At 38.2% G+C, this 21,936-nt stretch overlaps 4 protein-coding genes across 5 annotated transcripts; 3 read left to right on the top strand and 1 right to left on the bottom strand.

The window, feature by feature from the left end:
- Positions 1-98: 98 nt before the first annotated feature.
- On the top strand, positions 99-3,089 carry slc38a7 (solute carrier family 38 member 7). Its single transcript, XM_072464782.1, has 11 exons — positions 99-387; positions 511-564; positions 874-1,018; positions 1,278-1,416; positions 1,495-1,593; positions 1,688-1,745; positions 1,818-1,932; positions 2,009-2,156; positions 2,252-2,451; positions 2,526-2,577; positions 2,734-3,089. Exons 1-11 carry the CDS (start codon positions 136-138, stop codon positions 2,834-2,836), a joined length of 1,365 nt encoding a protein of 454 aa, XP_072320883.1. The 5' UTR covers positions 99-135; the 3' UTR covers positions 2,837-3,089.
- A 727-nt stretch (positions 3,090-3,816) lies between these two features.
- Positions 3,817-6,694, bottom strand: LOC140380849 (lysosomal protective protein). The gene is made up of 11 exons (XM_072464781.1): positions 6,376-6,694; positions 5,879-5,990; positions 5,672-5,809; positions 5,406-5,564; positions 5,245-5,336; positions 5,057-5,144; positions 4,830-4,973; positions 4,611-4,756; positions 4,374-4,536; positions 4,214-4,303; positions 3,817-4,119 (listed from the first exon to the last, which is right to left on the bottom strand). Exons 1-11 carry the CDS (start codon positions 6,543-6,545, stop codon positions 4,036-4,038), a joined length of 1,386 nt encoding a protein of 461 aa, XP_072320882.1. The 5' UTR covers positions 6,546-6,694; the 3' UTR covers positions 3,817-4,035.
- A 580-nt stretch (positions 6,695-7,274) lies between these two features.
- LOC140380967 (transcription factor E2F5-like) lies at positions 7,275-10,189 on the top strand. 2 transcript variants are annotated; one of them, XM_072464960.1, is made up of 10 exons: positions 7,275-7,444; positions 7,758-7,930; positions 8,718-8,827; positions 8,911-9,066; positions 9,188-9,231; positions 9,326-9,390; positions 9,466-9,751; positions 9,826-9,873; positions 9,946-9,993; positions 10,054-10,189. In XM_072464960.1, exons 2-10 carry the CDS (start codon positions 7,775-7,777, stop codon positions 10,146-10,148), a joined length of 1,008 nt encoding a protein of 335 aa, XP_072321061.1. In that variant the 5' UTR covers positions 7,275-7,444; positions 7,758-7,774; the 3' UTR covers positions 10,149-10,189. The 2 variants fall into 2 exon arrangements, with proteins under 2 accessions (XP_072321061.1, XP_072321062.1); XM_072464961.1 differs by having other exon boundaries at positions 9,946-9,987; positions 10,054-10,188.
- Positions 10,190-11,545: 1,356 nt separating this feature from the next.
- On the top strand, positions 11,546-21,027 carry LOC140381365 (dynein regulatory complex subunit 4-like). The gene is made up of 9 exons (XM_072465414.1): positions 11,546-11,666; positions 11,735-11,827; positions 11,987-12,184; positions 12,253-12,453; positions 19,854-19,908; positions 19,981-20,183; positions 20,472-20,699; positions 20,781-20,900; positions 20,975-21,027. The coding sequence occupies exons 1-9, from the start codon at positions 11,664-11,666 to the stop codon at positions 20,999-21,001; spliced, it is 1,128 nt and encodes a 375-aa protein (XP_072321515.1). The 5' UTR covers positions 11,546-11,663; the 3' UTR covers positions 21,002-21,027.
- The last annotated feature ends 909 nt before the right edge of the window (positions 21,028-21,936 follow it).

Raw genomic sequence — 21,936 nt, 5'->3', positions numbered from 1 at the left:
ATCTCATATAATTTATTTTGTTTTCTTGTTACTTGCAGAATGTCCTCCATTTCATTTGCTTTGGATCAAGTGCAGTGAATGTTTTCCTTGATGTGACTTTTAATCTGTTGGTTTGAGACTCTGACCCTTGGTGCCATGGCCATCAACACAGATGTGGAGGACTGGGCCGGCATGGGCAGCACAGACTCTGGAGAAAGGGCCCGGCTGCTGCAGAGCCCCAGTGTGGACTCTGTGCCGTACATCCAGACAGAGCAAAGGAGCAGTGGTGTGTCCTCTATTGGAGCTGTATTCATTGTAGTCAATGCTGCTCTGGGAGCAGGTTTACTCAATTTCCCTGCGGCCTTTAGTATGGCTGGAGGAGTAACAGCCGGAGTAATACTACAAATGGTAAGAATATGATAAAACTATTATTTCTCAGATTTCAAATCCCCCCAAAATCTTGCATTTCAAAATTATAATCATAATTGGGCTACTATTAATATTGTACATACATATTGTGATGTGTTTTAGTTCATGCTGATCTTCATCATCAGTGGCTTGGTGATCCTTGGCTACTGCTCTCAGGTTTGTGAAAACTCTTCCTGTGTATTTACAGCTTTCAGCAGAAATGGCCATTGCATTACATAATTGCACAGACTGTTAACTTCCTGTGGCAAAGGCATGTTGCTGACTCATTTAAATGTGGATATCCAATGCCACAAAATCTAGTTTCAAAATAAATTATACTGCCTTTAATTATTTTTAACATTATTGGGAATTCAAATTACTCAACGGTCTTGTACCATGTTAATGCTAGATAGTATTTATATTTCAGTGGGATATTTCTCTCTTAATCTCGGTTCAACTGTACATTTTAATGATTTATTTGTTTAGGTCAGTAATGAAAGCACCTATCAAGAGGTGGTGCGAGCCACATGTGGGAAGGTGACTGGAATTTTATGTGAAGTCGCCATTGCTATTTACACCTTTGGTACCTGCATTGCATTCTTCATTGTTATTGGAGATCAGCTGGATCGCTGTAAGTGCAATTATATCATTACATATACATATTTTTTTACATTGTCAAACTGTATTTTGGTGCACATAGACCTCATGTGACTTGTTTAAACATTACCAATTACATGCTGACAACGAGAAATCCTAGTTTTGCAAAGCATGACTTTTTCCTTTAGAGCTGTTACTTCTACTAGAAATCATGAGTACCAGAACAGTCACTGAAGTGTTCACAGCTGTTCTCTTTGGCCTCTCTATTAATTATACTTTGTCATGTGTTGTAGTAATTGAAGCTACAAATGAGGATGGTTCAGTCAGCACCCGATGGTACATGGATCGAAAGTTCACTATTCCTGTGACGGCAGTTCTGGTCATACTCCCTCTCTCCATTCCCAAAGAAATTGGTTTTCAGAAATATGCCAGGTATAAAAACCCTCAGTTTATATTTTGGTATTAGAATATACAATATTGTATGTTTAATGTTGCTCTGTCTCCTTGTAGTGCAATAAGTGTAATAGGAACCTGGTATGTTACAATAGTGGTCATTATTAAGTACATGTTGCCTGATAAAAATAACATGCCAGGCTACATCCCAGTCAGGTAAGTTTATTCCTTATACTTAAGCAAATATTTATCAATTTTCTTCACTTGAGAAGTAACATTTCTTGACTTTTTTCAAAATACAACGTTACAGCTCTACATCCTGGACGGCTGTGTTCAATGCTATGCCCACCATCTGCTTTGGCTTCCAGGTATCGTGTTGTGTTGTTCTGTGACCAAACCGGTGTTTTTTATGTTGTAAACTTTGCTGTTCTTTGTTTCAGTGTCATGTCAGCTGTGTGCCAGTCTTTAACAGCATGACAAAAAAAGAGATCAAACCTTGGGGACTCGTCGTAACGCTCAGTATGATCATCTGCCTCTTTGTTTATATAGGAACAGGTGTGTTTGCAGTTCTGTAACCGTATTGCTTTTATTATATTTCTATAATAAATTAATATGGATTTTTCCCTTTCAGGCGTCTGTGGCTTCTTGACGTTCGGTTCTAGTGTCCAACAAGATGTGCTGATGTCCTATCCTCCAAATGACATTGCTGTGGCTATTGCAAGAGCTTTTATCGTCGTCTGTGTTGTCACTTCTTACCCTATATTACACTTCTGCGGAAGGCAAGTTGTTTTTCTTACATTCCACCAACTTTTCAAAGCAAAATAGTGCGAGTGTGGCGTGTTTCTATCAAACGAGCATACCTGTCTGTTCTCAGGGCCGTGATCGAGGGGCTGTGGCTGCGTTTTCAGGGGGAGCAGGTGGAGGTGTGTGTGCGTCGTGAGCAGAGACGGAGGATCCTACAGACTCTGGTGTGGTTTATTGTCACCCTTGTCCTGGCTCTTTTCATACCTGATATTGGGCGAGTAATCTCACTGATTGGAGGTCTGGCTGCCTGCTTTATTTTTGTTTTCCCAGGTAAGATCTTTTTGTTTTGTTTCGTCTACGCTGTTCTTTTACTTGTAATCAATCTTGCTGTTATTTTGTTTTAGGTTTATGCTTGATGCAAGTCAAACTATCTGAGACTGACAATCGATCAACCAGGTGAGACTTGCTCTGTTTTGTGGCTTTAGGTTGCTTTATATATAAATCAAACCTATGTTCTATAGTTATATTCATTATGTGAAATATGTTTAGTTTGTTCATCATAAGAAATGTCTATATCTATATATAGATTATATTGTTGTATTTCGTCTGCAGTTGGCATGGGATGATCATCTTTGGTGTAGTCATGGTGACCCTCGGAGCTTTCATTTTTGGCCTCACAACATCAAACTCAATCTATCAAGATGTTAATACATGAGAGGAAGGTCGCATATGAGGCTGATGAGACGGAATACAATTCAACCTCCAAAGACGTTACGTGGACCCTGCGGACTGTTTATTTTGTTTGTTTTGACGTTATGAACATCTCTTTGAACTTTTTGTCTTTGATACATCACCAACATGTTAGTGATAAGACTACAGTCTGCATGGTATCTAGGTGTAATTCAGTATTTTAGTGGTTCATTTCTGTATTTAAGTATGCATGGTGACATGATATACACGAGATGGCTTACTAAAATAGCTGTCATAAATAATCATGATCCAAGTGAACATTCAGTAATTGCACTACTATCAGTTCATCTTTGTGCACGTCGGTGTACAGGAAAGAAGGGGATTTGTTTGAACATGTACATGAAGGGACATTTGACTGCTGCTCACATCTATTTTACTTTGACACTAGTGTGGTCAGAACGAGTCAAAGTTCAAACTGTAACCGTGGATTGAACTATATTTTTGTCGAGCCTTAAGACCAAACAATCATTATACTGAAGCCATTTATTATGCTTTACAGAAGGCTGCATATGTGGAATTTAATAGAAGGGATTGTATACATTTATTTGGCCTAATGCATTTATGAAAGGGACTAAATGTGGACTTATGGAATCACTAATGGATATAAAAATTGTTTCACACTTTGGTTGCTGCAATGTTATTTGGGACTTGTGTTTTTATATTGTATATTTTTTAATTTATTTCTTACAAATGATTGCATTACATTTTTATGTAAAATGAATTACAGACAGTGTCAAACAGTATTTAATAAAAAGCCAAATTAAAGAAATTTATGAACTATTTACATTTCAAGACACTTTGCTATGATGTCATAATACTTCCTGAATTCTTAATGCATTATTCAGCTTTGTTAAAAAACCTTTCCCTTTGTTAACATACAGTAAATATAATAGCACATTTTAGGTCACTTGGGAAATACAATTGGATGCCAACCGCCATAAAACAACAACAACAACAAATATACTATAAAATATACCTAATTTATTATAAACAGACTAAACCCTTCATTAAAATGGATAACATAAAATCAGTTAGAATAGGCAATAATGCAATTAGTCTTTAAAAACAAACATATTAACACTAAACATTGCTTCCTCCAAAACGTTCCCTGAGAAATGTGATCAATAAGATACCAATGCAGGACAAATAATCATTGGTGGAGTCTCAGTAATCACTGTTAGTTATAAATGATTGGAACATGTGCAGAGCTGGATCTGGGGCCCACTGCGGCACCATATGACCAGCCCCCTGTGACGGAACAGAATACAATAGATAAACTGACAGAGACAAAATCTAACACTTAATGTTCTTTTATATGTAGTAATTGAAGTCCTCTGCTTACCTTCACTGTAAGATAGGTGATGTTAGCAAATGTCTGATAAAAACCAGCAACCTGGTCCTTGTGAAGCCAAATCTTATATTCTGTGGTGGCCTAAAAGATGTTTAAAAATGTTTAGATAGAATTGAACTGGGATATTATGTTGTACGGCTAATAGGCCAACCTTTATGCCGAGATCCTCGACAAACCATTGGTCTCCCAGAAAATTGCAGGCCATGTCAGTGTCTCCGTTGTACACAAGTGCTCGAAGGCCCAAAGAGAGCAGCTTCAGGTATACTTCTTTTACACTCGGGTAAAGGGTGGTGTAGTTACCACCAACAAAGTCACTGCATTGAAGCCTGGGTATTAGTTTCAAAGTAGAACAACTACATGACATGATTAAGAAAAGTAATGTAATTACCTGCAGAGGTCCCAAGGTGGCAGAGTATCAGGAATGTGTAGGGCTTTCCTCACATCACCTCTGTTCAGCCAATCTGACTGAGCCGCGCTGTCGATACAGGGAGGGACCTCTCCGAGACTCTTGTAGGGCTTCATCAAGCCTACAAACTTAAACAAAACATTTTGAATGGGCAATTGTTTATTAATATACAGACAGTGTAAAACTGAATTATACAGATACCTTGTGCGGGTCTAAATTCTTTCTGAAGTTTTTAAAAAGATGACTCATAGCCCTCTCATAACCCTTAGTTCTGCCTTGACAGTCCAAGTAGAGAGCATATTCATTCAGGCCACTATTATAAATGATATTAAATGCCACATTCACCTAATGGTAAAAGGACAGTATAGTAAGTTTAACCAATATCACACGGAATATCAGCTAATGACATAAATCACGAGGACACATACCATCGTCGCACACTTCTCTGAGCTTGAATTGTAGAAGTTGCAAGTGCCATCTTTGCTACAGCAATTTGCTGTAAGATCATGCCACAAACTGGAAATACAAGATTCCATGAATATGCTAGCACAACAACTATCAAACTAAACTATAGGTTACATTTACTGTGTTAGATAATTTAATCATATTCACTTACTCTTCTCCAAATAATCCATGATAGTAACCAAAATAGACAAGTGACTGATCATTAAGGGCAAAGTTGCTAAGTCCATTTCCTACTGCAAAACCCTAAGAACCAAAAGTCAGTAACAAAGGTCCAGTGAATGTTTGCATTGTAAATGATCAACTTGAATTTACCTTAAAACTTATGTTTGCTTTTCCTGTTGCCACAAGCAAACTAAGAGTTGGTACATATATTCCACCATAGCTTTCACCAATAATAAAGAACTCATTTTTAGTGAAGTTTCGGAACTTGGAAAAGAAACTCTGTAAGGCCTTGTAATTGTCATCAGCCACCTATAAAAAGGGAGAAATAATGACACTTCCATTTAAAAGGTTTCAAAAAGATTTCATTTTGAAAAGGTTTTCAAAATGATATTATTATTATTATTATTTGGACTCACCTGATTATCATCTGTTGCATATTTCCGATCATCAGAGTAAGAATAACCTACTCCAGCAGGTGACTCCAGATATAGTACATTTGCAATCTTGTTCCAGCTGAATGGATTCTCATACAATGTTTTTCCGTCTTTGTTTACCTACAAAATGTGAGTAATGCTTAAGTTTAGAATAAGTGGGTGATAGTCGTGTGCATGCGTTGTCCTCACGTGAAAGGGTCCATGCTCCGAAAGAAAACCATCCAATGAGCTGCATCCTGGACCACCATTCAACCAGAGCACTACAGGGTCTTTGGCTGGGTTGCTCTGAGAGGTCACAAACCTGCACATTATAAAAAAAAACAGGCTGTATTCACTTAAATGTTCAAATTTAAAAAAAAATCCAACTGATCCATGATGACTCATGATATGATTTTGGTAGTACTAAATTGATGTGAAAGAGGTTCTGGATATTGTTATGTTTTCCCTAGTTCTTATGAGTAGATTAGCTTATCTATTCATTTGTATAGTTTTTGGTACATTTTGGGATGAGAGATAAAACAAATGATTAAATAAATACATACACAATATATTAATAAATACATAAATGTCCCTCAAGATTGATCATGATTTTTTTTATTTCATTTTACATATAAAAATGTCTTTCAATATTGCCCTTTTTACTTGTATACTGGCTATGTATGTGATTGAAGAAACTGAACTCTCACCAATAATGAAGAAACTTCCCCGGTCGTGCCTCCAAATATCCGGACCACTGTTTGTAGTTCGGTTTGAACCCCATCCCAGGCAGCTGAGTGACTTCATCTGGAGCATACTGAGCCCAAGAACCAACCAGGAAGACTGAAAACAGACACAGCAACAACAGACCTCTGGACATTTCTCCACTTATTTCACAGACCGCCAAAAAGCACTGGTGTTGTCAGTAAAGTTCTTGGTGTGCTCCAGGTCCGCACAAGTGATCATATGACTGCGGTCGAGTCACGTGAGTTTATTGGTCCCAGAAGCAGGAAAAGATGACACAAAACCATAAACCAAAACAGGTCTCGATGGTATTTTTTCTCTTCCGGGATCCTCACGCGCGCCCCCCGATAGGCAGAAAGTGGTTACAGCAGGCGAGAGCGAGGTCTGTTTTTGGTGTTATTTCCGAAATTTCTGTTCAATGTGTGTGACACACACGCGCACACACACACACACACACACACACACACACACACACGCACACACACACACACACACACACACACACACACACACACACACACACACACACACACACACACACACACACACACACACACACACACACACACGCGCGCACACACACACACACACACACATACACACACATACACACAAGACACAGTTCTAAGCCATAATAATATTATATGAACACAAATGTTGTACAACTTTTACATTTTTATTGTACATTTATTGTGATATCATTGGCAGTGAAATCTAAAGAGTTGGAGTAACGTTTTCTACATCCATTTTTTAACCCTATTGCCGTGATTTTATTGTGAAAGAAAAGGTTTGGGCTTTTCCGGTCTGAAAGAGGCGCCTAGCTTCATTGCTGCACTTCAACAGTTGTTGACATCTGCGTCCTAAGCATTACAGGTTAAATGCAGATGCAGATGCAATTCTGAGTAAGATGATGGATTTGCTTTAACTTTATGAAGTTGAGCCACTCGAAAATGCGAACAAATCACTTATTAGAAGTTCTGTTTATAGCTTAGTTTTCACTGTGTCGTTTCTCGCTACACCGAGACCTCAAACAAGGTAAGTACTTGAATTAAGTCGTTATATTTCGGAAATGTTGGACACAAAACAACACACACATTCCAACGCTATTAATCAATCATCGCGTGGTAAGTACATGTTTTACACTGGAAAAAAATAACAGTATCAAAATAATTAAATTGTTGTAATTCCGTCGCGCAGTATTCAAAATAAAATTGCAAGAACAGACAAATATTATCTAATTCTCTACTTTGATGACTAAATTTCTCAAGCGCAAAATTTCGCTAAAAGATTGTGTGACGCTATTGGACTATTCTATTCTATTCTTTTTTATTTTATTTTATTTGTTTAGATCACGTCTCTGACACAATGGAGCTCGAGGACGCCCTCTCGAGTCCGGAAGAGGACAGTGAAGTGCCTGAGCTCGCGCCAAAGCCCAGGAGTTTGAAGAGTCTTACCAGAATTGCGGTTAGATTTGTTGAACTCATGCATAATTCAGAAGGAGGACGACTTGACCTGAAAGATGTAAGTATTGCTGCTGTTCATTCAATCACCGAAATTCAGTTATTATCTGAAATAATGTATCGTCTAAAGTAGAAACGCAGGTTGTAACTTAAAAGTTGAGCAAAAAAAAAAAAAAGTAGTCATGCAAGTATAAACTACTGTTGTCAAAAGTTTTGAAAATCCGATACTTATCAATAGTAAAAAATATTATCGAAACAGGATACTCATTTAAACTAACTAAAGTATCTATATGTACAGTATCCCATACCAAAATTTGACCTTTTCTGAACAGTTCAAGAATGGTTTTGAGCTTTATCAGAACTAGTATAAGATCACATGGCAACATGAAGAAAATTATATTGTTTTGTGTTATAAATTAGATTGTATTGAAAAAATACTATCTCTTGTCGTATAAAAGAGCAATTTTATTATTATTATTGTGGTATCGAACTTGGTATTGAGTATCGAGCCTATTCCTTTGTATTGAGAATTTTAGTATCATGACAACACTAGTATAAGCATAACAGTGATGTGTAAAAAAAACACCTTTAATGATTTGTGAATCATCTCTTTGGATGAGTTGGTCAAAGCAGATCTTCTACCATCAGCTAATGCTTCTGTTCGTTTCCCCCCCTTGGCAATACTATGAAACTATCAAGAATCTCAGTATGAATTTCTGTTTCAATAAAAGTAAACGCAAATTTGCATTCTTTCTAGTTTGAGGTGAGGATTGAGGTGGAATTATTTCCCATTTCTCGTGTCTAAAATGTTATATTTAATTTGATGCTCTTGTGTGTTATGTCTTCAGGCAGTGAAAGTCCTAGCTGTCACTCAAAAAAGAAGAATCTATGACATCACAAATGTGCTGGAGGGCATTGGTTTGATTGAGAAAATAACCAAAAATATTGTGCAATGGAAGTAAGTTTTCTTTTACTATTCCACATTCTTTAAGATTGCAAGTATGCGGCTAATGTATTTATATTTTATTTGGTTCAAACAAGGGGAGTACTTCCGGGAGGCAGTGCTCTTAGCATAAGCAGGCGACACATGCTTTTAAAGTGTGAATTAAAAGAATTGAAGGAGAGGGAAGAGACGATTGATTTCCAACTGCGCTGGGTCCAGCAAAACATCAAGTACATGTACGAAGACAACAAAGCATATTCTTTTTTTTTTAATACATATATTTTAAAATTATTCCCTATTCCAATGCATTTGCTGTTGTTCGTAATGTTCTAAATGTAAAGACAATGTGGGAAATAAGCCTTAACCAACGTTTACTTTATCCTACATCCATCATGAGGATATTTGCAACTCCTTCAGTGGTATGTACTAAATGTTTATTGTGCAGAACAGTGTTAATAAACCAAAAAGGTCTTGGTGTAGTTTATTTTATTTTTCACTGTTTTTCTTTACAAGGCCATACTATATTAGCTGTACAAGCACCTTCTGAGACACAACTAGATGTTCCCATTCCCAAAGCAGTAAGTAAGATATTTAAGGTATTCTATTTTTGTGTGTGTGTGTGTGTTTTTATTAATTTCTTTATTTTTTCTTAGGTCAGGGATGGCCCAATAACATACCAGATGCATTTGAAAAGCACCAATGCGCCAATAGATGTTGTTCTTCTTAATAAACGCTCAGATGACTCAGAAGCTCTGATGTTGCCACTTCCACCATCCAAGAAAATCCTCCATCAGGCTCAGTTAGCTCTGGGTAATTTAACAGAGAAGCAGATCCGCTCCTTATCTTGTCAACCTTCAAAAAATCCCAATCCGAGAAACGTAGCGACGCTTCAGACATTATTTCAGGAGCTAGAATCTAACAAAACTGACATGTCTGGATGTGAGTTGATGTTTCCTTTTGTTTCACATGTCAGTAAATACAATATTATCTTATCTTCTATTTTGTCTTTGCAGTTCAATGTTTGTCAAAAAATATTAGAGATCTTCTTGACCCATCTAAAGGTAACATTCTGTTGCACAAAACTGTACATTTGAGTTTTTTTATAATGGTTTATAGAATTATGATGTTTTTAGATATTAATACAAGAAAAGACGATGAGTTTACGGCTCCTGAAAGTACAGGTAAGTGTTCTACTTATTTTGAAGTTTATTAAAACATGAACTCCCTGCTTTTATTTGTAGTTATTTCCCTGTCACCACTTCCAATCAATGAATACCGCTGTAATCTGGATGACAACGAGGGCGTCTGTGACCTGTTTGATGTTCCCATGTTTTGAACTTTATTATTTGACACTTTACATACTGTTTTTTATCCTGCATGTGGTTTGTATTTTATATATGCTGTTTTAAGAGATTTCATTATGATGTAAATAAACTTGATTTAAAAAAAAAAGGTGTACATTTTTTTGGGTGAAAATTCACAGTGTATCATAAATCAACCAAAAATAATCTATAGGCTATGTATGTATACTCATGGGCTTGGATAAATGTACATTTGTGGACTTTTCTTAGTCAGGTGAACTGGGCCACTTTTTGATAACTTACCTGGGACAATCATTTTAATTAATGTTTGGAATAAGATTTAAGTTATTTTTCTAGTTCTATCTTCAACTCACATGTTAAACATTAAATGAACAACTAAAAGGACAATATTTACACAAAGCATCTGTTGAATGGGCCAGTGTAGATTATCCTGCCCTTCCACCTCTGGTACTCTGTCCTTCACACTCCACTGACCAAACCCAGTGCTCTGAGCTGTTTTGCTCCAGCGTAGGGATGTGGCCAGCCCTAAAACTATCGTGCAAGGTGCTGTACATATCCAAGTTCTGTGTGGTCAACTTAAAAATAATGATCATGGCCATAATCATGGAAGAGCAGGGTCTCAAATGTATGTGACAATTATGATACTGCACTCTGGCAACCCAACAATTGGATATGCGTATGCAATATGATGCTCATAAATGTCCATATTTTAATAATAAACTTATTTCAATGAATTAGAATCATAAAAATGTAGCCGTAAGGCAGGTATATAATTGAGCTCCAAACAACATTTTTCTTTTGAAAATTATAGGTTAGCTAGACAGACTAAATTACATGTATGTGTACAGTCAGAACATGTATTATATATTTATATATATATATATATATTTATATATATATATATATATATATTTATATATATATATATATATATATTTATATATATATATATATATATATTTATATATATTTATATATATATATATATATATAATGGCAGAATTGCATTAATATTCTGTTGAGACCTTATAGACTATAAGTTATAGTTAAAGTGCTCTTTCATCACTGTTCTCCTCTGCAGTCTGAATGTGATGCTCGTCACCAACATCCACCACACACCAATCACGTGTGTGTTGTTGTCAAACACCATAGAGGCAACACAAGAAGACACTTCATAAACAGGGAGCGCATATTAGAAGAGCAAGCGGTCCTAAAGCTTACGTGGCTCATTTTACTTGTTGACTCACTTTAGCTGATTCACCAATGTTAATCGCTCAGGCAATGGTCGTTACTTGTGAGCAATCAGAAAAGCTTTACTGATCCGTGTCTCAAACTTAAGGATAGTAAGTAGTTCAATTTATATTTTCAGTGTTAGAGCGCCATCTCGAGGAATTATTTAATACAACCCCTGTGTTGTCTTGTTACCATGGCAGCATCCTCGTAGCTCGCGCATGCTTTCGTCCAAATGACGGACAGGACATTTTCCTCGACTTTGTGTCTCGTTTTGTGATTTTAAAAGGTGGTGAAACATGGTGAGCCTATGTTGGTTTGAATTGCCTTCCTTTGTTTTGTTGTAATTCTACAATAAACCTTTTTACAGCCGCCCAAAAAAGGTTCAAGTAAGAAGCCTGGAAAATCAAGAACGCCTATTTTGATAGATGGCCTCACTAAGGATGAGATGTCCAAAGAACAGGTCAGCAATGTGAATTAGCTAGGCTAATCTATGTATGTATTAACATAATAAGAAAGTTAATTTAATGTGTGTGCTTCCAGAAAAATATCTCTGTCGACAGAATACATGCTCACTGTTGACAATAATAATAATATACATCAAAATACTCTTCTTTCAAAGTTGGAGGACCACATCATGCAGCTGCGGGAGGAACTTGATCGAGAGAGGGAGGAGAGGAACTATTTTCAGCTTGAGAGGGACAAGGTGCATGTCTTCTGGGACATCACCGAGAGGAAGCTGAAGGAGGCCAAAGCTGATCTCAAAAACCTGGACAAAGAGCTGGAGGAAACAGAAATCAAACTTCAAGTAGAAATTAAGGTATTATATATAATATTTGAATATATTTAATTGGCTACATAGTTAATTAGCACAATGTGTTTCTCTAGGTTTACAGACAAAAAATGCGGCATCTTCTCTGTGAACATCAAAATACTATTTGTGAGCTCAAAGCTGAAGGCGAAGCTTCAAAAGAGGCATTGAAAGAGGAGAAAACAATACTTGAAAATAAACTTCGGCAGGATCTGGCATCTCTGCTGGTGAACATACATCAAGTGGACACTGAAACTCCTATCATGGACCTTAAAAAGGTAACTGTATTGGCTTCTAGTCAATCTTCGCTAAAAACTGCTTAGGAGCCATCCTTTGGGTGTCCGTTTCTTGACTCACTCAAAAATCCTCACGAACAAAAACTCACGTAGTCCGTGGTGCGTTTATTTCTTTTATTTTGCACAATCAAAAAGATGCACGATGTTCTGCGATGTGCGGGGATGTGCGGGATATGCGCGGATATGCGCGGTCAAAGACCGTGTCGGTCACCCTCTGACTTCCATCTCGACCCCTCTCACCTGTTCCCCTTTTACCAATTAAGTTTGGCCTACTTCTCTGGCCCCGCCCTCTCCCGCTCCATACTGAAGCATGACATAAATTATACATTTAACTTAAGAATTAGGCTTTGTTAATAATTAGAAAATTAGGAATTTAGGAATTAGCAATTACATTAATTTAATACTTATTTATACTTAAACAAAAATACTTTTCTTAATTAATTCCATTATTGCTCTAACATCTCCAGCCCCTAATTGCTGGCCTAGCAATTACAAATATAACACAACAATGCATAATTTTATACTAATATTTAAGTCTAATACTTAATTAAGACTTAGGTTTTCCTTTGTTTTAAATAAGAAAGTTTGGGTCCAGTCAGTTAGTTCTGAGGCAGGTTCAATGTTCATTAATCTTCATTCTCCAATACCAAGCATAGTTTGGTCACAGGACGTTGCAGAATACCAGTCTTAGTTTTAATAAGAGCACTTCGCACTAATCCTTTACTTCCAGGCGTTGTTTGCAGGACCCGTCCCAGGATCCATGAATTCCTGGGAGCCGTGTGATCCACGATAACAACAACATCACCTGGTTGTAGATTTCTTTTGACTTTGTTCCATTTGTTTCTTTGCTGCATTATTGGGAGATATTCTCTGACCCATCTTCTCCAAAAAAGGTCAGCGAGGTACTGCACTTGTCTCCATCTTTTCCTAGAGTATATGTCATCTTTGTCAAATAATCCTGGAGGCAGAACAGGCTTTGTTTTAAGCAGCAGGAGATGGTTTGGTGTTAATGGTTCCACATCATTTTTGTCATCTGTTACTGTTGTGATGGGCCTGTCATTCATTATTGCTTCCACTTCGCAGAGCACCGTTTGTAGGGCCTCATCATCCATGACTTGTTCCTTCATTATAGAGCACAATATCCTTTTCAGAGTTCGGATAAGTCTCTCCCATACACCTCCATGGTGGGCTCCTCCTGCAGGGTTGAATATCCAGTTTATGCCTTTGTTTAGGAGTGTTTCACTAATCTTGTTGTGATTTAACTCTTCCAGTGATCTTTTAAGTTCTTTATCTGCACCAACGAGGTTTGTGCCTTGGTCTGATCTGATACTTGATACAGTTCCTCTGCGACATATGAATCTTCGGACTGCATTTATACATGAGCTCGTGTCCAGACCGCTGGCTACTTCCAAATGCACTGCTCGAGTGTTTAAACAAGTGAAGATTACACCCCATCTTTTCACAGTAGCTCGACCCCGTTTTGTTTCAAATGGTCCAAAATAGTCCACACCAACTGTGCTGAATGGTGGCATGTTAGGCAATACTCGATCTTCTGAAAAATCTGCCATCTTCTGCTCTCCAGCCGCAGACTGCATTCGCCGGCAATAAACACAGGTTCTGATGATGTTGCGTGCGGCAGCATTAGCAGAGGACATCCAGTATTTTTGATGTAATTTTGACAACATATGGTTTCGACCGGTATGACCAATTTTAGGCAAAATGATAGGATTTTTTATTTCTATGGGCATAGACAGTTTGTTGATCCTGCCACCAACTCTCAACAGTCCCTCGTGGTCCAGCCTGGGGTCCATTTTGTAGATTGAACTGTTCTTAGGGCTGTATTTTTTCCGTTCAATAAGGTCAATTTCCTGTTTGTAATGTTGTCTTTGTTCATATGCAATAATACATTGTTCAGCATATTCAACATCTTTCACTGTCAACTTATTCTCATTTTCTTTCAAATTTTCCTTTTTTCTTTTTGTCCTTTTCAGTTACAGTCCCTTAAACTTCAGGATCCATGCAACACTTCTTTTGAGTTTATTCCAATACGAAAAATACTCCATTAGTTTGCTGGTGGGACTTATTTGTGCAACATTGACAGTGTTCACAAAGACATCCTTTTTGACCTCGGGGTCCTCATTTGAAACAGGATATTTCATTGCCTCCGGAATAGGTGGCCATTGTTTTTCATTTTGTTCTAAGAAAGCTGGTCCTTTTATCCATTTTTTGGATTTTAGGAAAGCCTCAATGCTCAAACCACGTGAGGCATCATCTGCAGGGTTTTGCCTTGAATCCACATATCTCCACTGGTCCACAAAAGACAATGCCTGGATAACGGCAATACGGTTTGCAACAAAAGTTTGAAATCTTCTTGACTGGTTTCGAATGTATTTCAAAACAGACTGACTGTCTGTCCAGTAAACGGATTCTTTTAAGTCCATTTTTAGCTCTGCTTTTAACATGCGATCCACACGGACAGCAAGAGTGGCAGCTGTGAGCTCCAATCTGGGGATAGTAATTTTCTTTAGAGGTGTTACTCTTGCTTTTCCCAAAATTAAAGCCACATGAAGGTGTCCTGAGCTGTTGGTGACTCTCAGGTAGCTTGCAGTGCCGTACCCTTGTTCGCTTGCATCAGAGAAGTGATGTAATTGAGCGGTCACTGGTTTGCCAAAGTCTTCTGGGTTTAGGCATCGATTTATTTGAAAATGTTTTAGTTGTTCCAGTTCAAACAACCATCTTTCATAACGTTGTGACAGTTCATCGGGAATTATTGTATCCCATCCACATTTCAGCTGACAGAGTGTTTGTAGAATAAGTTTTGCTTTCAACACGAATGGTGCTACCAGGCCCAAGGGATCATAGACAGAACTTACAGTAGAGAGAATTGCTCTTCTGGTTAGTGATTTAGTTTTGACTGAAATCTGAAACCCAAAGGTGTCACTCTCTATATTCCATGTCATGCCCAAGGCTCTTTCCACTGGTAGTTTGTCTCTGTCCAAGTCAAGTGCTTTAATCTGTTTAGCTTGATTTTCTTCTGGAATAGAAAACAGAACAGAACGACTATTGCTGACCCATTTAGTCAGTTTGAATCCACCTTTGGCGCATAGCTCACTCAACTCTTTGACTAGATGAATGGCTTCCTTTTCTGTTGGGACAGATTTGAGGCAGTCGTCCACATAGAAGTTTGATTTGATTGTGTCAACTGCTGTAGCTGTGAAACTTTGCTTGTTGTCATCTGCTGTCTTTCAGTGCAAAATCGGCGCAGCTTGGTGAAGAGATGGCGCCAAATAGATGAACTTTCATTCTGTATTGCTGCAAGGGTTGGCTCACATCTCCATTTGGCCACCATAGAAATCTCAGAAAGTTTGAATCCTCTTCATTCACTCTCACCTGGTGAAACATTCCTTCAATATCTGCCATTACTGCGACTTGTTATTGACGGAATCTTAGCAGCACACCAAGTAGTGAGTTTGTCAAATCAGGTCCCTGCAGCAGCTCTTTATTGAGGGACGTGCCTTGAAACGATGACGCACAATCAAACACAACTCGGAGAGTCTTTTTCCGCCTGTGATACACACCATGATGGGGGATGTACCACACTTTGCCTTTTTGTATGTGCAGCTCCTTTGATGGCACCTTTTCAGCATAACCTTTAGTTATGATGTCATCCATAAATGATATGTATTCCTCTGCAAAACTGTTATTGTGTTTGAACTTTTTGGCCAGATATTGAGCTCTTTGTTCAGCAAGATGAGAGTTATTAGGCATGACAGTGTCTCTGTTGCGGAGTGGCAATGGTAAGCAATAGTGATCATCTTTCCATGTGGCGTCTTGTGTCATCATATTCATGAACTTCGTGTCCTCCACTGACATTTAGGGCCTTTCTTCATATTCTTTTTCAGGAAAGTCATGACTATATTGTTGCCTCAAAATAGTCTCCAAGTTTTCAATTGAAATGCGGTTTACTGATGCCACAGGTCTACCATGTCGGTCCACAGCTGCAGAATTGAGTGGCCCATTCACCAACCATCCAAGTAAAGTTCTTACAACATAGGGGCCGTTACCATGACTATTTATAATCTGCCATGGTTCCATTGCCTTTGGCACATCTACTCCAATCAGGAGTTCCACGTCCGCATCAATTTGTTTGATTTGTATTTCCTTCAGATAAGGCCATTTGTCGATGTCAGTTTGCGTGAATATGTTTCGTTTCGTCACTGGAATATTTGTCTGAGTGTACGTTTTTTCCAGGTCGATAAAGTTATTTCCATCTACATCACTAACTTGTAAACCACTTATTTCATAGCTGTCAACTGGCTTTCTTTGTCCCATTGTTTGCAACAAAACTTGTGTCCTTTTCCCATTGATATTAAGTTGTCTCATGATGTTTTCTGTGCAGAATGTGGCTGTACTTCCAGGGTCAAGGAAAGCGTATGTCACGATTGTCTTGTCTCCTTTTGCCGCTTTTAGCTGTACAGGCACTATCGACAGTTTACAGTCACTTCCAGCCCCAGTATCACAACTCTTTCTCTTTTCCATTGAAAATAATGTGCCACTGACCGATTGTTTCTGTTGCAGATTTGAACTGTCCATTGAGCGGTGTATATGTAGCACACTTGGATGTCTGCCTTGACAGTATTCACAAGTCATTCTTCTTTTACATAATTTACTCACATGTCCCTTGTTTAAGCAACCAAAGCAAATTCCATTGTTTTTAAGCAGTTGTACTTTTACATCATGTTTCTGTGCTTTTAGGTTTTCACACTGATCCAGAGAATGATTTGCTTTTCCACAAATACAACACACAGTTTTACAGTTGTTTATGGTCATGACAAAACTGCTGCTCTTATTTCTCTGTGGACGCAGCTGAGGTCTTGAGTCTATTGCCACAGTGGGTTTTTGATAGGTTTTTCTGGAGACATCCTGGATTTCACCAAAGAGAGGGTCTAGTAAAATACTAGCTTGTTTTTCAATAAATGCCACCAGGTCAGAAAATCCTGCTCGGGTTTTATTTTTCTCTACGAGCTCATGTGCCACTGTTCTCCACTTTTCTTTGAGTTTATATGGCAGTTTTGACAGAATCAGCTTGAGATTCGATGTTAGATTCAATTCTTGAATTGCCTTCAACTGTTTCATTGTGTTACAACATCCTCTCAGATAAAGTGCATATTCATGCAATGCATTTCCATCCTCTGGTCTGATATTGTTCCAGTTAAGAGCCTTTTCCATGTATGCATTTGCTATTTTGATTTCATCTTCAAAATGTCTTTTCAAGAGTTTTTGTGCTTCTTTAAATCCCAGAGTTATATCCATATGAAAACAGCTCCTTACAAGCTCTTTTGCTTGGCCACTTGTATATTGTTCCAAATAATAGAGTCTGTCATCATCACTATTTGTTTTATTCTCAATGCCAAACTTAAATGCTCTTATAAATGTTTGAAAATGTAAAGGATTTCCATCAAACACTTGAATTTGTCTGGAGGGGAGTGAGGACTGTTGCTGCTGTGACATTAGGAGACTGGTGATGTCATTTTGTTTTTGAATAACAGAGAGCAGCTCTCTGGAAAGTAATGCTTCAGAACCTGTGCTCGAGTCACTTTCAGAGTCACTTTCTCTCCCAGGTGTGGCTCTCACATGTACAGGTGGAGTGGGGTTGGACTTGGGATTTCTAGATTTCCCTCCATCCGGTAGTTGATTTATAACGTGTTGAAGTGGAGTTTTGGGTATCGTAGCAATGTCAGGATAATTAACAGATGAACCCTCAGAAATGCCCATCGACACATTGTGTTCTTTGATGCTTGTGATATATTGATCATGTTTGTTTTCACTCTCACTCAGTGCTGTGTAACATTGCATTTTCAGCACCTTGAGTGCAATTGTCCAAAACCTTTAACATGGCATCAGATGCAGCGATATTAGCTGCCAGCTCCATTGTCTCAAGTTTAGCGTTGATTTTGGCCTTCTCAGCTTCCATTGCATGTTTTTCAGTTAGCACAGCCATCCGAGCTTCCATAGCAGCCTTTTCAGAGGCTAGTTTCAGGCGCTCTCTAGAGGCACTGGAGCTCTGTGATTTTCCAGAATTTGAGCTTCCTCTTGATCGAACAGACACTTGTGACACATTTGATGCACTGTCCTTTGGTTCTACTTGTTGGTCTGGACTCACAATGCATGAGTCAACTTCCATCATAAAAGAATTAAAGATTTCCATTTTAGGCTCATACCAATCAATTGTTTCATTTTCTTGTATTTCTGGAGGTAATAGTCTTTGCACTGCTTCATGACATGCTTTAAACTCCTTTAATGCCACTTTAAAATGTTCAAAAATATTTGTGACATAGTTTGTATTGAGAGGATTAGAAAGAAGCGCTTTAATTTCATTCATTCGTCTTGTACATGCGCCCAGCCTTCCTCTGCGACTGGCACTGAGCCTTTTGAGGTCATTTTCCATTTCTCCGTTATTGTTTTGAGCCATTTCCTCCTCATTTCCACGTTCCTCCGTTTCATTCATTTGTCCAGATCCGTTTGCACAACTTTAGTGATTGTTCCAACTTTTTCCAAGAATTTTCCGTTTCATTTACAATCCACGCATTTAGTCCGAAAGCGCGAGATTGTTCAAATGTCCAAAGCCACAATTGCGCTATTGATACTCACACGGCGCGAGCCTCACGCTCATCCAGCGGCGTCTCTGATTCATTCATAATTCCAAACGTGTGCCACGCCCCGTTGCGTCTTTGCTCCGGATTCCAGCGTTCCCGTGTCTTTGACTTTACCGGGTCTTTGACTTTACCGGGTCTTTGACTTTACCGGGTCTTTGACTTTACCGGGTCTTTGACTTTGTATTGGCTTCTAGTCAATCTTCGCTAAAACTGCTTAGGAGCCATCCTTTGGGTGTCCGTTTCTTGACTCACTCAAAAATCCTCACGAACAAAAACTCACGTAGTCCGTGGTGCGTTTATTTCTTTTATTTTGCACAATCAAAAAGATGCACGATGTTCTGCGATGTGCGGGGATGTGCGGGATATGCGCGGATATGCGCGGTCAAAGACCGTGTCGGTCACCCTCTGACTTCCATCTCGACCCCTCTCACCTGTTCCCCTTTTACCAATTAAGTTTGGCCTACTTCTCTGGCCCCGCCCTCTCCCGCTCCATACTGAAGCATGACATAAATTATACATTTAACTTAAGAATTAGGCTTTGTTAATAATTAGAAAATTAGGAATTTAGGAATTAGCAATTACATTAATTTAATACTTATTTATACTTAAACAAAAATACTTTTCTTAATTAATTCCATTATTGCTCTAACAGTAACATTTTACATATAAATGTAATCATTAATATTTTTTTGTCATTTAAATATAATATTAAACCTACATTTATAGAAACATCAAGATGAAATGGCTCATATAAGAGAGATTTCAGAGAGAAAACTTCAAGGTAAAGCGCTTATTATTCAATTTATTGCTGGCACTAGAAAACAAGTTGGTGAAACAGTTTTCCCTTGATAAGATGCTGAGAGCAAGAGTGAAACAATGTATGATGCACTGCAACTGCATCTCGAGACCCAGAGGAAAACCGAAGTCTGTCAGGTCAGGGACAACTGGAGCAAATTCATCTCAACCCTGATGGAGAAAGACAAAGCAGTATATGAAGACGCTAAAGCCTTTTTGAAGACCACAGCAAATAAATCCGATGTCCTCAATGAACTTAAGGTAAAAACAATGTGATATTGATTAAAAGTTTTATTTGTTTATTAAACTTTATTTGTCATTTCATGCAAAACATATTTGAAACAAAACTACAGCACATTGGGTCTTGCAGCTTTAAGTGTACTACTAAATAAACACTAATGCATGTAGTAGAAAAAGCTTCAGTTGTAGTCATCTGGACTCCCACACATGTAAACATATTACATAAACCAATGTACAAGTAAAAAAAACCTCTTTGAATGAAGAGCAGTGCAACAAAAGATGGCCTAAACACTATTGATTGTCTTTTAGGAAATAGCTGCAGATGAGTCAAACAACCTCAAAAAAATTGAGAAGGAGCTGACACACGTTTTTCAAGAGAATCAACAAGTGACTGAAAATCTGACCAAAATTCAAGAAGAAGTAGCCGAGCTTCAAAATAAAACGAAGTATAGGTCCAAAAAGTTTGACAACAAAAAGGAAATTGAACTTAATCACCTCACATTTGAGCATGAGAAGCTGGAAAAGAAGTTTAAACAGGTGAGATAAGATACAGTACAAGTATTGTTTGTTGGTTGATTTTCCCTAAAATAATGAAACATTATCTGTATACGCTGACAGCTGCAATTAACGGTAGCTGAGCTGCATAAGACGTCTGCAGAGACTATTGAGAAGATGAAAAACAAGGGAGATGCAAAACACATGCAGATGGAAAAAAATATACAGCATTTAATGGACAAGGTGAGTTCTGTTCAGACTTTTCTTAATTTTCTGTATTGAAAAAATGTAAACAGTGGATGTCTATTTGTTTCTAGATTCAGATGGATTCACTCCTTTGCTGATCACAAAACACAGAGGATGGTATTCACGGATGGGCTGTTCGACCTCACACTGGATTTAACACTAAAGAGTGAATTTCTTCGCAAAATCCTGCAGAATCTATATGATCTAAATATGTTGTTCTCCTTTGGTTTTAGATTGATGTCTTTTTTTTTTAATGATGAGAAATATGTTTTCTGAAATGTCAGATTTTGTTTTTTGTGTGTGTGTTTTTTTAAGACTGAATAAATTTGTGAAGTCTATCTATCAACCCTGTAGTGCATTTTGCATTGTACATCCATGAAACCAAATGAATGTATTAAGATTCACCCACCCTGTTCGCCTGTAACCATGACATGTATCATTGCGTCAGTATATTTATATGAGAAATAACTTTAAAATCATTGCGCAGAACCAATCTCAACAGCTGCTTTGGACAGATGATTCCCTGCTGCTTTCTGTATTTCCGGCTCAGGAGGATCGTATAGGGCATATCTGGTTTCTCATTGTATATTCCCATGGTGAATTGAGCCCTGCTGCTCTGAGTGAGCGCTGATCCCTGTGGTATCAATAATACAGGAGGAAGTTATTGTCCCGGTGCAGGTCACAGTATCGCACCACTGAAGCCACTTGAGGGAGGAGTGGGCTTTTCACTGGGCCTTCTAAAGTTTCAGGACCTCAGACAGTGGTCTGGCACTGTGGGGGTGGCTCAATGCCCTTGGATGGGGCTCAATTGTAAAGGGGCCTGTTGAAATTAGAGTGTGTCTTAACACTGACGGTCTGCGCAGTGCTGCTGGTCAGTAAGACTACACCAGCTTAGCCCACAGTCCAAGAGAAGCAGTTGAGAGACGAGTCAATGCAGAATTAGCCCTTGTCAGACTCCAAACACATAATCGACATCCTGGGTGTGATTCACGTGATCCAGATTTCATGCCTGCCTGATGCAGCTCAAATGAGG

The sequence above is a fragment of the Eucyclogobius newberryi genome, unplaced genomic scaffold (genome assembly GCF_026437365.1).
Source record: "Eucyclogobius newberryi isolate DKJ021-1_F unplaced genomic scaffold, fEucNew1.0.hap1 SCAF_5, whole genome shotgun sequence".
NCBI lineage: Eukaryota > Metazoa > Chordata > Actinopteri > Gobiiformes > Gobiidae > Eucyclogobius > Eucyclogobius newberryi.
This window is presented reverse-complemented; position numbering and strand designations above follow the sequence as displayed.